Genomic DNA, 15,389 nt, shown 5'->3' on the forward strand with positions numbered 1-15,389 from the left:
AGGGTTTTTACTCATTGATTTTGAAAAATAGGGTGATTTCATTCTTGAAATAGGGTGAAATGAGATATAAAATTGCATATCGTAAATTCATTGCCGCTTTACTGTTGAAGCTGCACACTTGTACTGATTCAATAAAACTATAAACTATCATCATTAACTTTTATTAACTGATGTTTCATAACATATTTTATGATCCTTGAAACTCTCCATAATATAAATTTTTAAACTTAAAAAAATGATAACAGGAATTAGTCGGCACTTACATGTATTGACTTTTGCTTTCTTGGTTCGAAAACATTTGCGATTGACTGATATTTTGGCGCAACAATCGCGGACGTCTTTTGACCTCTCTTAGACTTTTTATTTCGCATCGTAATAGAAGCTGAAAGTACAGACGCTTAAAAGAAATGCACACTGAACGACGGATTAAGTCAGATTTAAAACGCATGTATGTTGTCCTAAATAATTTGGTCATTTAACAATGAAATCTTGTCCGCAGAGCGTTTGGATAACTTTGACTGTTTTCCTGCTCTGCATCCATGCGCTTGCTGAATGAAAGCGTTGCCGCATAACGATAATAATTCCAAAGAGAAAATACCTAAATGAGCAAAGCATTTTCGATCAAAGCTATTGTATTGTACGCATCAAATTTGACAAATTTGCCTAAAAGTCAAATCGGTTGCGTTTTCAATACGCATGATATTGTATTTCTTTGCGTTTTTAAACATTTTAATAGGGTGAAAACGCAGATACGCAGCTTATCTGGGGCACTGCGTGTTAAGATAATAATTTCAAAGAGAAAATACCGAAAATAAGCAAAGAATTTTCGATCGTAGCTATTGTATCGTACGCTTCAAATTTGACGAATTGGTTGCGTTTTCAATACGCATAATATTGTATTTCTTAGGTTTGTAAATATTTTACTAGGGGGAAGACGCAGATACGCAGCTTATCTGGGGCCCTGAAAAAGCTTTTGAACCCTAAAAGCCATATTTATTGCCAAATCTTTATAAAAACTTGTTTAGAACGTTTGGTCCAAATTAAATCCTGGCCAAGTTGGAGGTATTAATACTGAGTCACAAGGTAAAAAAACAGAAATGCTTGTGAACACTCAAATGGCAACTTTAATAGCTCAATCTTAATGAATCTTTAAAAGAAATCATGGCAACATTCGAAATATGGTCACTAGATATAAAAACAAAGTCACTAGGTCAAATATTAGAAAAATAAAATGCTTGTGAAAATTAAAGAGGCAACATTTATTTTATCTTGATAAAACTTTGTTTGAATCTGGGTCAGAACATTTGTGCAAATGATATCTTGGCCAAGTTAGTAAATGGGGTTGTGAGGGGTCAAAAACTTGGTACCAAGGTCAAATGTTAAAATCCTTGTGAACACTACTGGTTAGCGACCCATTTTCGCCCGGAAATGGAGCTTTTTACCGCCTTACAAGTGTTTTATGAGATCGATTTTACTGAAACTTGGCAGAAAAAATGTTTAACAACTGACATCAGTTCTAGTACTTTTTATGACCCCGGAAGGGTGGCATATAGCAGTTGAACTGTCTGTCAGTCAGTATGTGTGTATGTCAGTATGTGTGTATGTCAGTCTGTCCGTCCGTCCGAAAAAAACTTTAACATTGGCCATAACTTTTTCACTATTGAAGATAGCAACTTGATTTGGCATGCATGTGTATCTCATGGAGCTGAACATTTTGAGTGGTGAAAGGTGAAGGTCAAGGTCACCCTTCAAGGTCAAATGTCGAATAAATGGCGTCTGACCGTCCGAAAACTTTAACATTGGCCATAACTTTTTAAATATTGAAGATAGCAACTTGATATTTGGCATGCATGTGTACCTCATGAAGCGCACATTTTGAGTGGTGGAAGTTCAAAATCAAGGTCATCCTTCAAGGTCAAAGGTCAAAAAAAATCAAAGCGGTGTTCTCATGAAGCTGCACATTTTGAGTGGTGGAAGTTCAAGGTCAAGGTCATCATTCAAGGTCAATTTCATCCTTCAAGGTCAAATTATTTATTTTTTAATTCAAAGCGGGGTTCTCATGAAGCTGCAGATTTTGAGTGGGGGAAGTTCAAGGTCAAGGTCATCCTTCAAGGTCAAGGTCATCCTTCAAGGTCAAAGGTTAAAAAAAAAAATCAAAGCGGCGTTCTCATGAAGCTGCACATTTTGAGTGGGGGAAGTTCAAGGTCAAGGTCATCCTCTAAGGTCAAGGTCATCCTTCATGGTCAAAGGTAAAAAATAAATAAAAAATAAAAGCGGTGTTATCATGAAGCTGCACATTTTGAGTGGTGGAAGTTCAAGGTCAAGTTCATCCTTTAAGGTCAAGGTCATCCTTCAAGGTCAAAGGTAAAAAAAATAAATTCAAAGTGGCGTTCTCATGAAGCTGCACATTTTGAGTGGTGGAAGTTTAAGGTCAAGGTCATCCTTCAAGGTATGGTCAAAGGTAAAAAAAAAGCGGCGCAATAGGGGGCATTGTGTTTCTGACGAACACATCTCTTGTTTATAAATATCTTACAAATGTAACCGAGTACTGTCACTTTAAAAACACCCCTATATATACCTAGAAAATGCTTGGAACTGTACCAATTATTCGCCCACCTAATAAAAACAAGGTTTTCTTAAAATCCAGTTCCTCTATTATTGCATTATGAGATTTGATGCCTACACAATCTGTGTTTGCATAATTCACATCGAAACTAATGCAAACAAACTGAAAAGAAGCCTCACTAAGTACTTAGTACTGGTTAGCGAGTACTTCTTTGTCGAAATTTAGGGGTTTCATTAAATAATTTTCTAAATAATACGAAATATATTATAAAAAATTTACTGATACATCCTGGGTTTGTCATCTACAAGCGAATATAAACAAAATATTTTTGATAGGCGCATGGGTATGTACGAGGGTCGTACATATATATGGGGTTATTAAAGGGAGGTAATTTTCCACTGTTCATAAGTATTTACCGGACATTTAATTAAATTGAGTATTTAGAAAGAAATAAGAGTTTAAATGAAACTTTTCTTAACATTAACGTTAAAATGAGGTAATTTATACATTAATTTGATGGTGCAATATGTCATCTTCTGCTTGTGTTAACTAGACTTATAACTTGTTTTCCAATATCAGTGCAACTTGAACTTTGATCAAACAAAACTATCTTTTTCAAGGGAGAAAATCCAAACAGTGGATTTATAGTGTTAAATGGGATTTTTTTCTATTTCTTTGAAATGTTTACAAGGTACATTTTGCAAGCAATTCAGCTATATGTAAACATCAAATTGTGTCGAGTTTTAATGTTAAAAAACAATAATTTAAGACATGACTGTGTGCTTGTTAAACTCTTTAGATTGTGGTAAAATATGTGATTGTTAGACAAATAATTTAGACCTGCTCTATTTAGTAGACAAACGAATATACTAAGCACACAGGTCGGGTTTCAGTAAGGGATTTTCTCTGAGCATGCGCATGCTATTAATATCCCCCGGGAGGCGGTCACTTTAAATGGCGACAAAATTTGTAAACATCGCAATTGTCTATTTATAACACTAGCATTTTAACTAATTGCTGCTGTCAACTATAATGAAACAAGCGTCTGTAAATATGTGACAAAGAAAATCGTGATTAAGCGTTACATTGACTGGTTTTAAGGGGGTGGGCGAATAATAGGTACGGGCGATTAATAGGTCACTAACCAGTAGAGGTCATATTTATGTCCCAATCTTCATAAAACTGGATCAGAAAATAAGTCACTAAGTTTTCTCAGCTTAGTTCGATACTGGGTTATGTGGAGTAAAAAACTAGGTCAAATTTAATTAAAAGCTTGTGAACACTCTAGAGGCAACATTTATTGCCTTTCCAGAAATTTGTTAAGAACAATTGTCCCAATAATATCTCTGATCAGTCTTATACTGGCTTATATTTTTATAAAAATCTTTGTCACATAAAAGAAAAAGCTTGTTAACACTTTTGAAGACACGTTTGTTAGTGAAATCTTCTTGTTTCAGTTGTTCCACAGTTCGGAAGTGAAGATAGAAACAACATAACAATTTCCCCTGCAACAAATCTAGTAGAAGGTGACACAGTTACCTTCACGTGTCAAGGGGATGTTGGGAATACCCCAGTTGGCAATCTGTCTTGGTTCTACTATCTTAATGGAAGCACAACAGCAGAGGATGTTTCTAGCAAGGCTACAGCTGGAGCTCCACAGGATTCTACTGTTGCTGGGAGAACATGTTCCAAAACACGAGTGTCCACACTTACCTTGACCCTTACCAAAGAAATGCACTGGTTTGTGGTGAGATGTACAGTGAACCAGGATCAGCCATTCAACGCAGTAGGTCAAGGATACAAAATGACACAGCAGATTGCTGTAATGTGTAAGTGTTGCATGATTGTGTTGGCAATGTCCATTGAAGGGCAGTTCTGGGCTTTTATAACTACTATTTGAGGGGCCCTTGACATACAGATGTTATTATATAAAAAAATTATTGCCATGCTGACTTATTAAAAAGATCTAACCATCAAACTCAAGTTTTCACAATTTTTACAAGTTTGAAACTCACTGTTGGATATTTATGGGCTAATCTCCTCTGATTTATGTAGGTTTGAAGTCAAGATACATACTTTTGTGCTGTAAATAATGGTAAATTGCGAAGATCTGCACAGCCTGTCAAAATGGCCACTGTGCTTTGAGTAAAATGCAGTTTTAACAAAATCCAACAACAAAATAAAGTTTTGCAAACTCCGCTTTTGTAAGAACCCACTTGTATATAAAATGGCTACTGTAATGTGTGGTATGTTTTAACTTCAATAAAATTTACAGACAAACCGACGATCAGTAGCCTGAGAAAGGTTCCAGATGCCAGTCAGTACACAGATGGAGATCCGTTACTTACCTTGTCATGCACAGCCACATCCAATCCAGCACCAGAATACTACTGGACATATGAGTCTAACAACACCAATAGGACCCAGTTGGGTGTGGGAAACCAGCTGATGCTCCGAAACCTGACCTTGAACAGCAAAGGGGTCTACACGTGTGTTGCGTACAATCTGATCAAGGGTGTTAACCAAACAACTAATGCAAGCACGGAAATACTTGTAGGTCAGTATGTTAAAAAAATTCTTTATGGCAGTTTCTACAGAAAATTATGATACTGATTACTATCATTGGTTACTTTGTAAACAAATATTCAGTTTTGCCTTGTTCCCCACTAAAGTTTTAGATTTGGTCCCTCTTTAATGATTGTTTATTATACATCTCAAGTAACTTTGCACTGACATTGAATCTTTGTAACTCTAGAAAGCTTTGCTAAATAGAGTGTGTCAGCTTTGTCACATAGCTTATATAGCTAAATTCTGTTATACTAGAATTCAACAATTTACCTTCTTTGACAGTTAAAATTAAAACACTAACTTATCACTACTAATGACACCATATGAGCATCACTCTGGGAAAACTGGGCTTAACCCATTGCATGCTGGGAAATTTGTCGTCTGCTTAATTTCTTAAATTAGCATTTTCTTTGATTCTTTTCAAAGAATACTATCAAAATAGCAAACAGTTTGGATCCTGATGAGACGCCACGTTCTGTGGCGTCTCATCTGGATCCAAACTGTTTGCAAAGGTCTTCAAAATCCGGTTCCAGCACTGGGAGAGTTAATAATATGTGCATAAAGTATCGTCTCAGTTTAGCCTAGCCAGTGTTAGCACAGGCTCATCCAAGCAATACTTTCTGCCTAGACGGGAGTTGTGTTTGTAAGAGGCTTCCTTTGAACAAACAATTCCATGACAGTGGAAAGATTCCTCTTTGACATTCTTATGTGAACTTACTTATGTACAGACTTACTTGGGACGATACTTTATACACATGCATTAAACCTTGTTTACTCAGGGCGTGACTTACATATAGATCTTCTTGTCTTTTTCTTTATAAGCAGGACTGACCAACCAGCAAAATAATTTTTTGTTATTGGAATATTATGTAGCTTGTTCATGTTTGTTGAATGTTGATAAGTTTTGTTGTTTATGTTCACTTTGTGCTCACAACTTGTTCTGTGGTCATGTGACCACTCAGCTGACCATAGATTAAGTCATGTGACATATCTATGGTCATGTGATGGTCATGTCGTCCATAATTGTTTGTATGTGTTTTCCCTACCAATGGAAAGACAATCACCTGAATGCCAAAATAATATACATTCTATACCACAATATACGTTCCAATTTAAAGCATGGTCATAAACATTAAGAATGATAATTCCTGCATTTTGTTAAAAAACAACAACAGAAGTTTTGTCTCAAACTAGAAGTCCAAATTATCAAATGCACTTATTTTCAATATAAAATCAGTGGGTTTTTTTCAACATCAATAATATTGTTAGTTCATTTATTATTCCCTTCTCTTTTTTATACGCCCGTTTAAAAAAACAGGAACGTATTATAGTTTTACCTTGGCGGCGGGCAGGTGGCGTCCACAGCAGTTTCCGCTCTCTAATTCAAATAGTTTTCATCCGATCTTCACCAAACTTGGTCAGAAGTTTTATCTAGACAATATCTAGGTCAAGTTCGAATATGGGTTATGCCGGGTCAAAAACTAGGTCACAGGGTCACTTATTAAATTTCAAGCATTTAGCATGGTTTCCGCTCTCTTACTGAGTAGTTTTTATCTGATCTTCACCAAACTTGGTCAGAAGTTGTATCTGGACAATATCTAGGTCAAGTTTGAATATGGGTCATGCCGGGTCAAAAACTAGGTCACTGGGTCACTTAGTGCATTTCAAGCATTTAGCATGGTGTCCGCTCTGTAATAGAAGTAGTTTTCATCAGATAATCACCATACTTGGTCAGAAATTGTATCTAGACAATATCTAGGTCAAGTTGGAATCTGGGTCATGCAGGGTCAAAAACTAGGTCACAGGGTCACTTAGTGCATTTCAAGCATTTAGCATGGTGTCCGCTCTCTAATTGAAGTAGTTTTCATCCAATCTTCACCAAATTTGGTCAGACGTTGTGACTAGACAATATCTAGGTCAAGTTCAAATATGGGTCATGCTGGGTCAAAAACTAGATCACGAGGTCACTTAGTGCATTTCAAGCAATTAGCATGGTGTCCGCTTTCTAATTGAAGTAGTTTTCATCTGATCTTCACCAAATTTGGTCAGAAGTTTTGTCTAGATGATATGTAGGTCAAGTTCAAAATGGGTCATGGTAAAGTTATCAAGTCGTCCAAAACCTTCAAACGGGCGTATCTTGTGACAGTTTGGCACTCTTGTTTTCTCTTATGACTATCATATTTCTTACTTTATTAGACCTAATGAGATGATACCTTTAAATTGTAACAGGAAGACCATTAATTGTTTGGTGAAAGGAAAATATTTCAACTAACTGAAGGCAGTTAATTTATTACCAATGATATTAATATATTATAATTGAAGATAGTCATTCACAAACAACTTTTAATTAACAGGTTAAACCTTTGGTATAATAAACTTTCCAAAATACCAACTCTTCTAGACACTTTAAATATAAATACTTGCTTTATTAAAATTTATACTACAGCTTAACTGAATTGATTGGAACTTTTTCCACCAAATATAAACTGTCAATGTAGTTTATGAATACAACAGTATATATACAAAGTGGTGGCAGTAAATAACAAATGAGTATACATAAGAAATGCATGCTGTGTTTTGGGGGAATAAAGTACCAAAGTACTAAGTTTATTTGCTTTTAAGAAGAACTGGTGTTAACAAAATCTCACATCTGGTTTAATTCGGAAATTATTTATGCATTTAAAGGTGTCATTTTTTAGTCCCCCACCGTTCACCGGAGGGGACTTATGGTTTGTACTCTGTGTGTCTGTCAGTCTGTCTCACTTTTCTGGATCCTGTGATAACTTTAAAAGTTCGTCATATTTTTTAATGAAACTTGAAACATGGACAGAAGGCAATATGCAGATTATGCACGTCATTTCATTTTATTCCTATGTCAAGAATTTTGGTTGCTATGGCAACAAATAGACTAGAAATATTGCTGAAAATGGTGGTGTTTCACTGGTAGGGGACTTTTATTGGTTGGCAATGGTCTTGTTTAAATTCCTTTTATATATCTATCCTTATTCTGTAGTCCTTAAACCAAACACACTGCTTTCCTTATACCCTTTAGATTGAATCAATATTTAATTGATAAAATTTAATTATATTAACAACGGGATGGCAAAAAAAAGACTACATTATAATTGACTATTGATCAATTCTTAATTTTGAAAGTTAGTTGGAGAACCATTGTAGCAAATGCCTGTACCAGTTTTGCTATTTTTGTTATCAAAATGTCAACACAGTGAAGTATGATAGATTTGTTTTTGACCTGTTTGCCAATGATAATTATAATAAAACTTAGGTTTTCAGCATTTGATAACCATAAATCTCACATTGACTCCAACTGTGTATTCAGTTGTGGAACATAAACTTGAAGAGCTTTAGATTCTAAAGTTTGGTTTTGTCGTTATCTATCTTTTCAAATTGAGTGCATTGTCACAAACATGTAGTGATAAGAAACATTATCATTAAAATGGTAACACTATTTTACTTTGAAAGACATTTTCCAAATGTCCCAGTGTTTGTGTAAGGACTCACTTAAGATGTCAATGCCAGTTGTACATTAGTTCAAGGTATTAAGAAAACAAGGCTCTGAGACATTAAGTCCTAATTTTCTGTTTCTTTTATAAGCTATTTTTTATGTTTTCATTCATTTATTAAATGAATTTTTATGCTCCCCCAAAAAATTTTGGGCGAGCATATAGTCGTCGCTTCGTCTGTCCGTCCGTGTGTCCGTCCGTCTGTGCACAATTTTTGTCAGGGCTATCCGGTATTTCTCAGCAACTAATGACCGGAATTCATTGAAACTTTATGGGGAGCTTCACTGCCAAGAGGAGATGTGCATGTTATCAGCGTGTTCTGGTCAGATGATTTTTCACAGAGTTATGGCCCTTTGCAATTTTCCATTAACTGTACATATAGTGCAATTCTTGTCCGGGCTATTTCTCAGCAATTAATGACCGGAATTCAATTATTTTTTTATGGGAAGCTTCACTACCAAGAGGGGATGTGCATATTATCAGCTGGTTCTGGTCGGATGATTTTTCACAGAGTTATGGCCCTTTGAAATTTTCCATTAACTGTACATATAGTGCAATTCTTGTCCGGGCTATTTCTCCCCAACTACTGACTGGAATACAATGAAGCATTATGGGAAGCTTAACTACCTTGAGGAGATGCGCATGTTATTAGTGGGTTCTGGATAGATGATTTATTTAGAGAGTTATGGCCCTTTGAAATTTTTAAGTTGCTAAACCATCCATCGTATTATTTTGTCCAAAGTTATGCCCCTCAAGATGTTTCCTTTTATCTGAATATGTAGTGCAATATTGTGACCAAAAAAAACTTTGGGAAGCATCACCATTCTCCGACGGTTTCTTGTATGTTAGAAGTCAGGTCAATCTTATCCATCTTTTCATTTTTCCATCTTTTTCAAATAAATTGAATACTTTCCACACTTGGGTTCTCATCCTCATTTTTGCTTTGCTAGTGCTTTATTAACAGCATGTTTTATCCATTCCTTTCCTCTTAATAGTATTTATTATGTTGTGTTTGATTTTGCTAGGTTCAATGCAGTTGCTTTATTAGTTCTTGACAAAATGCAGATAGTATTTTGACAAAATGCAGATAGTATTTAAGTTCATGACTGCTGCAATTAAATTTGATCAAGATGCATTGACCATAGTATTCCTTTAACAAAAATTATCTATTAAATTTCAATGTATCATACAATTCTATGAATAATACTCATAAAAAGCTTAGAATGATTTAGATTTCAAAAGCATTTATCATTTCAAAATTCAGATACTAATCACCCCTTTTAGATTAACATTATAATATATTTTCCGTATGTAAATTCATAAAATTTCAAGAATTGCTATAATGAACATTGTGCATTTAAAATTTGTCAAGAAACCGAAGTTAACAAACCCTTCATTATGTTAATTTACATATCATAGCCTTTATGGCTACAGAATACAACATTCAATTACATCTTGTGAATCGTGCCTAGACCTCTTGCTTTACATTCTAATCGCTTTTTAACATAACCCCTCCATGTTTGGTTTGTACTTGTCTCAGATTACATCCGTTTTTGGTTACCACAATATTGCATTAGGTCTACATGCCACAAAGAGTAGAGCTCAAGTTAACTTATGTTTTGCTGCAAGGTTTGAGTTTAAGATTGAGTTTTAGGCAATGGTGCATTTAACATTTAAAATGAAATTAAACAAATATAAGTTTCAAAAATATCATCAGGACATTTGGCATTCATTTCTAACAGTTTATGTTGTTATGTTTTTGCAAATGTTTGTCTTGTTTTGCATGTTGTTGTGCATGTTAAATGTTATGATAGCATGTTGAATGTCTGTATTTATTAAGCACAAATATTTTCTTTATTGCGTAAGTGAATTTATCTGTGTTCATAGTTAACATATTACAGAATTGCAAGCATTATTATTATGTAGCAAGTAGATAAGTTTTACATTATGATTCTTAGATATGACTCACTTGACTGAAATCAGTTTTTAGTACCCACTTGATAAACGCAAGATATTCTGTTTCTATGTAAAAATTTGTGTTAATTATAAATTAATTGTATGTTTTAAACAATACTGTCATGTTAACCAAAGCCAGACTGCAAGAATAATGCTATTATTATTATTATTTACCAAGTTAACCATTTGAATCTCAAATCTATGATCAACTATAAACAAATTGTTTTATCTTTAATCAGAGCCTGTTGAACAAATTAAATGCATGGTTAAATAGATAATTTATTATCAAAGACAGGACACAATAAATGATGCAAGAACTGAAGTGATACTACACTGTCTAATAATTTATGTTCTTATTATATCATAATTCACTAACAATTACAATTCAGAGCATATTTTGGCTTGCATGATTTTTTGGTGAAAGGAATTTCACATCAAATACTGATCTGTGTTATTATGGTAAAATACTGTTGTTTTCTTTGACACTTAAAATGAAGTTAATTCTGAATAAATGTTAATTAATATAATTCTGCTTATAGCAATAGCCCTTATGCTTAAACTTCACCTGTTAAAATAGTTAAACTGTATTTACTGCAAATGATGACACAAAATAGACAAGAAAAATTATACATTAAAGCCGTCTTTCATAAAATGCAGCAAAGACAAATAAGCGGCCTGAGCCGATTGTGACAAACATATTTTCCTACAATAACCCAAGCATTCGTCTTTGTATTAGGATTGGAGTTAGTGTTCGTGTGTCGTATGAATAGATATTGTTGCAGAAATTCAAATAAACCGTTAAACTAAGTTTAGATTCACATCGTACATGTATGATATACATGCTGGGGAATTCGGCTGTTCAGCCGTTTTCAATTTCAGAATTAAATATCTGGCCTATTTCGCATTTTTCGACACATGTTCTTCTTAACTTTTATTTTAATTTATATTGAAATATATATATAATAAGTTTACACATTTTATATAAATTCATAAATATTTGACAAAATCGTATATACCCGCTTTAATGTCTATATCTGGTTTAGAACTGTAAATATTAAGTGGGATAGTGAACAAATTTACAGATATTTTACCATGAATCAGCACTTTTTTGCTCAAACCTGTGACAACTTAATCATTTGTCATACAGGAAGTCTTCACATTTGTGGTCAATAGAATTGTTGAGTGTGCTACTTCATATTACATGAATTGATAATTCTGTAAACTTTTACAAAGACTGCATTTTGCCGATCAATATCTTTCTATAAAACCTTCGCATGTTTTACTGTAAATTTTGAGAATGTTTGCAAGCAATTCAACATAAATTATAAATTAATTGTGCATGTTGGAACTGGTCCAACTGATTGCTAACCTCACAAGGATGATTCTCCCTCAAATTGGTTTTGCACTATGTTTGTAATTATTATGTAAATAGTGAACAGTAAACAAACTGTCATTGTTTCAATTTAAACAGACAATAAGGCGACCCCAAGTGAAATCCAATCTCCCTGGATGATAATTAGCAATGACGTTTTTGTGGTAACACCCATTTCAATGGTTGGTGTCAGTTTCGAAATTGGATGTATTCAGATGCCATTGAAAGATTCGCGGCCTTCATTTGAATGCTTTAAACATGAGGGTAAAGCTTTACCAAAGTATCTAGGTCTTGGTAAGGTATTAATTGTGCAAGGCCCCATATTTAATTTACTGATATTGTTAGTTGTATGCTGATAAATGTTCAAACATCAGGGTCGTCAGTGTAAGCTATATCATTGAATCCTTGAAAGAGGTTAAAAAACACTTCAACATTATGATAAAGCAGTTTTTGATGTTTGCATATGGCTTAACATGGATTTATTGATGGCTACTGTATGCTCTTGGTTAACAAAATGTTAAATGAGCACTAAATTCAAAAGGTTGTTTACAAAGTGTAATGGTTTAGCTGTAACATATCCTGTACATTATATTTTAACAGCTGGCTGATTCTATTTAATTTTGCATTTATAAAGCTGTTTTATATTTTAAACATAATATTTTAACAGCTGACTGGTTGTATTTAAAGTAGCATTAAATACAGCAGTCTAATATAGATGGGGAGGTTATTTAACTCCCAATTTAGTTTGCACAGTCCATCCAGCCTTTGTTGAACAGAAAAGGTGTATTGAAAAACCAGTCTAGCATGTGACATGGCCCACGCTTGGCTGTAATGGGGCACCAGAGGGGTGATAATGGTGTAACAGTATCGTGAACAAGAAAATGACTGGAGGGTTGTTGTACAACATGAAAATACGACATGAAGGGGAAAGATACTAATTTGTTTTGCTCAAAGTGACAAGGGCTAGCAACAATGATCAAAATATGTCAGTGTTTTTCCTTTAACAAGTTTTATAAGACTTTTTTTATAAGATGTTATAATCATGCCCTTGAAAAGTTCTAACGCGTAAAACAGTGTCTAACGGTTGTGTAGAGTAACACATTCAAAACAAGAAATATCTTTAAAAAAGATATACGGCGTTGATTGTGGTCGATGTTTATGAACGATCAAAAGTTATCTCTATGAGATAAAAAGTAGCGGATGCCTTTTTTCTGCGCAGTTGTTAGCTACATCATAAGCAAATCAATTACGGGGTGTTGCGCCAGATTTCGTGGCTTATTTTGCTTTATGTGATATTATTACTCAGATATCTATATTTACAGAATAGAAAAACACAAGAAACATGAAAATAAACGAGTGCATATAGGTCAGCCGGCAATACTCGAATCTTATTTAATTGCATAATTATAGTATAGCGAATTATTGTGGTCATGCTTAATAAACTGGTCTAAATGGATAAATATTTCTAATTAATTTTATCAAAATTGGTCCTTATCATGCAAATTTTGAAACCATATTAAAAATCGATGATTGACATACCACAATAATATCGCCGAATATCTTTATTTAGTATCTTTCTGATCAAAACAGACTTCAAGTGCACAAAGTTTACGAGACGGCGTTTATATAAAGATTTCTGCAACTGACCGCAAACTGACCTTGATACCTTGCGGATTGGAATGCAATGCATTACAGTCACTACGTTATTGTCAGTAAGACACAATGATCGCAACCCCTTTTGCGAACACCGGTGATGAACTGTATATAAACTCTGACTTTCACAAAATGACCGCGTATTGACCCGAAACCTCGCGGGTTGAAATGCAATGCAAGTAAGTACTAAATATGACAACATAGCCTTTAGTTAAACGCTTTTGCGCTGGTAATTCTCTGAAAATAAAAGGTGAACGCACAAACTGTATTTATGTCGAAAATTGATTGTAAAACTGTTCTATCTATTGGGCCTTTTCATTAGAGATAAAATTGTTTCATGCAGTAAAACAGTGTTACAAAGACGCGGATATGTTTCCAATGTTCTGGTGTTATACTCAAATCAGCCAATGGAATAAATGAAGTGTATTCATTAGTACCTAGCCGCGGGAAATTTTATTTGAGTATTATTGGACACTTACAAAGGTCAAGTCAGGGTGAAAAGCTGGCTTATTCAGCTTACGCCGAAAAACTAGATTAGGTGCTATCTCCTTGTTTGTAATAAAAAATTAAAACTGTAATTATTGCATAATTATGCCAGCATATAAGCTATAAGGTACACACATGTAGTATATTTAGATAAGGTAGCAATACAACTGTGCATGCAGATTAAGTGTTGCATGTTTACTATAGAATGCATGCTTAAATATATGTTTTCAGAAATTTTAAAATGTCGAGGTTGCTTATTTAACAGTAGAAATTTAGGGGCCTTGTTATATATTTGAATGCCTGTATATTTCGCCAATTGTTTATTTGCATCCAAAGTATTGCTATGGTTACTGTGATATAATTATGGTTATTGCATGAACAGGTATATGTGCATGTCCTGAGCTAGTATAGCTGTCTCCATCTTTATTGTTTTAACCTCCTGCTATTTCATTATTATCCCCATCATACAACATTCATTTCAATAATTTATTTTTTTCACACAAACTCATGATCTCATGTTACATACATGTACACAGTAATACAGAGAGACTGACTCAAAATATTTCCATAGGTAAACAGCAATGAAGACCATATATTGGTATATATAGTATATGGCACAAGTTGTCATATCTTACCAAAATTTAATTAAACAAGTTCAGGAATTTTGTTAGTAAGCGAGCCTTTGGCGAGCTTACTTACGAATTTCCTGGATGAGTTTAATAAAATATGGTATGATATGACAACGAGTGTCAGATCTTTTTTATCACATGCTTTTAAATGTGCAAATTAAATAAATATTTACGCAAACATTATGATAAATCCCGAATGTTGTTTACATTTCGTGACGTCATTTGACGCATTGCAGCAAAATAACAAAATGCGATTGGTCAATAAAGGAAAACTAAGCCAATGAAAATGCTTACACATGTTGTATTACACATGTGTAATAAAAAAAAAATGTAATGGTTGTATTACATGGGAAACAGGGTATAGCATGTGATAAAATGTCATATTGCCTCAAAGGTCTGTTTTAACTCAAAATATGTTAATATTTTATGGATGTCAATCTGGATTTGGAAATTCCCCCACAGCCCTGATATCGGGGCATTATTGCATCATTTTAATCTCATCTATTTTTTGAAAAAAAATTATGAGCTATTGTCATCACCTTGGCGTCCGCGTCGGCGTCTGCGTCGGCGTCCGGTTAAGTTTTGCGTTTTGGTCCACTTTTCTCAGAAAGTATCAATGCTATTGCATTTAAACT

At 34.1% G+C, this 15,389-nt stretch overlaps 1 protein-coding gene across 2 annotated transcripts in view; it reads left to right on the forward strand.

The window, feature by feature from the left end:
- LOC127863277 (tyrosine-protein phosphatase non-receptor type substrate 1-like) overlaps nucleotides 1–15,389 on the forward strand; it is a 52,236-nt gene that overhangs the window by 25,954 nt on the left and 10,893 nt on the right. For both annotated transcript variants that reach the window (XM_052402688.1, XM_052402689.1), the window contains exons 3-4: nucleotides 4,024–4,395; nucleotides 4,842–5,123. In XM_052402688.1, the coding sequence (XP_052258648.1) occupies nucleotides 4,024–4,395; nucleotides 4,842–5,123 (654 nt within the window). The remainder of the gene's footprint in view (nucleotides 1–4,023; nucleotides 4,396–4,841; nucleotides 5,124–15,389) is intronic.

Source organism: Dreissena polymorpha, unplaced genomic scaffold, assembly GCF_020536995.1.
Source record: "Dreissena polymorpha isolate Duluth1 unplaced genomic scaffold, UMN_Dpol_1.0 chrUn004, whole genome shotgun sequence".
In the NCBI taxonomy this organism is placed as follows: domain Eukaryota; kingdom Metazoa; phylum Mollusca; class Bivalvia; order Myida; family Dreissenidae; genus Dreissena; species Dreissena polymorpha.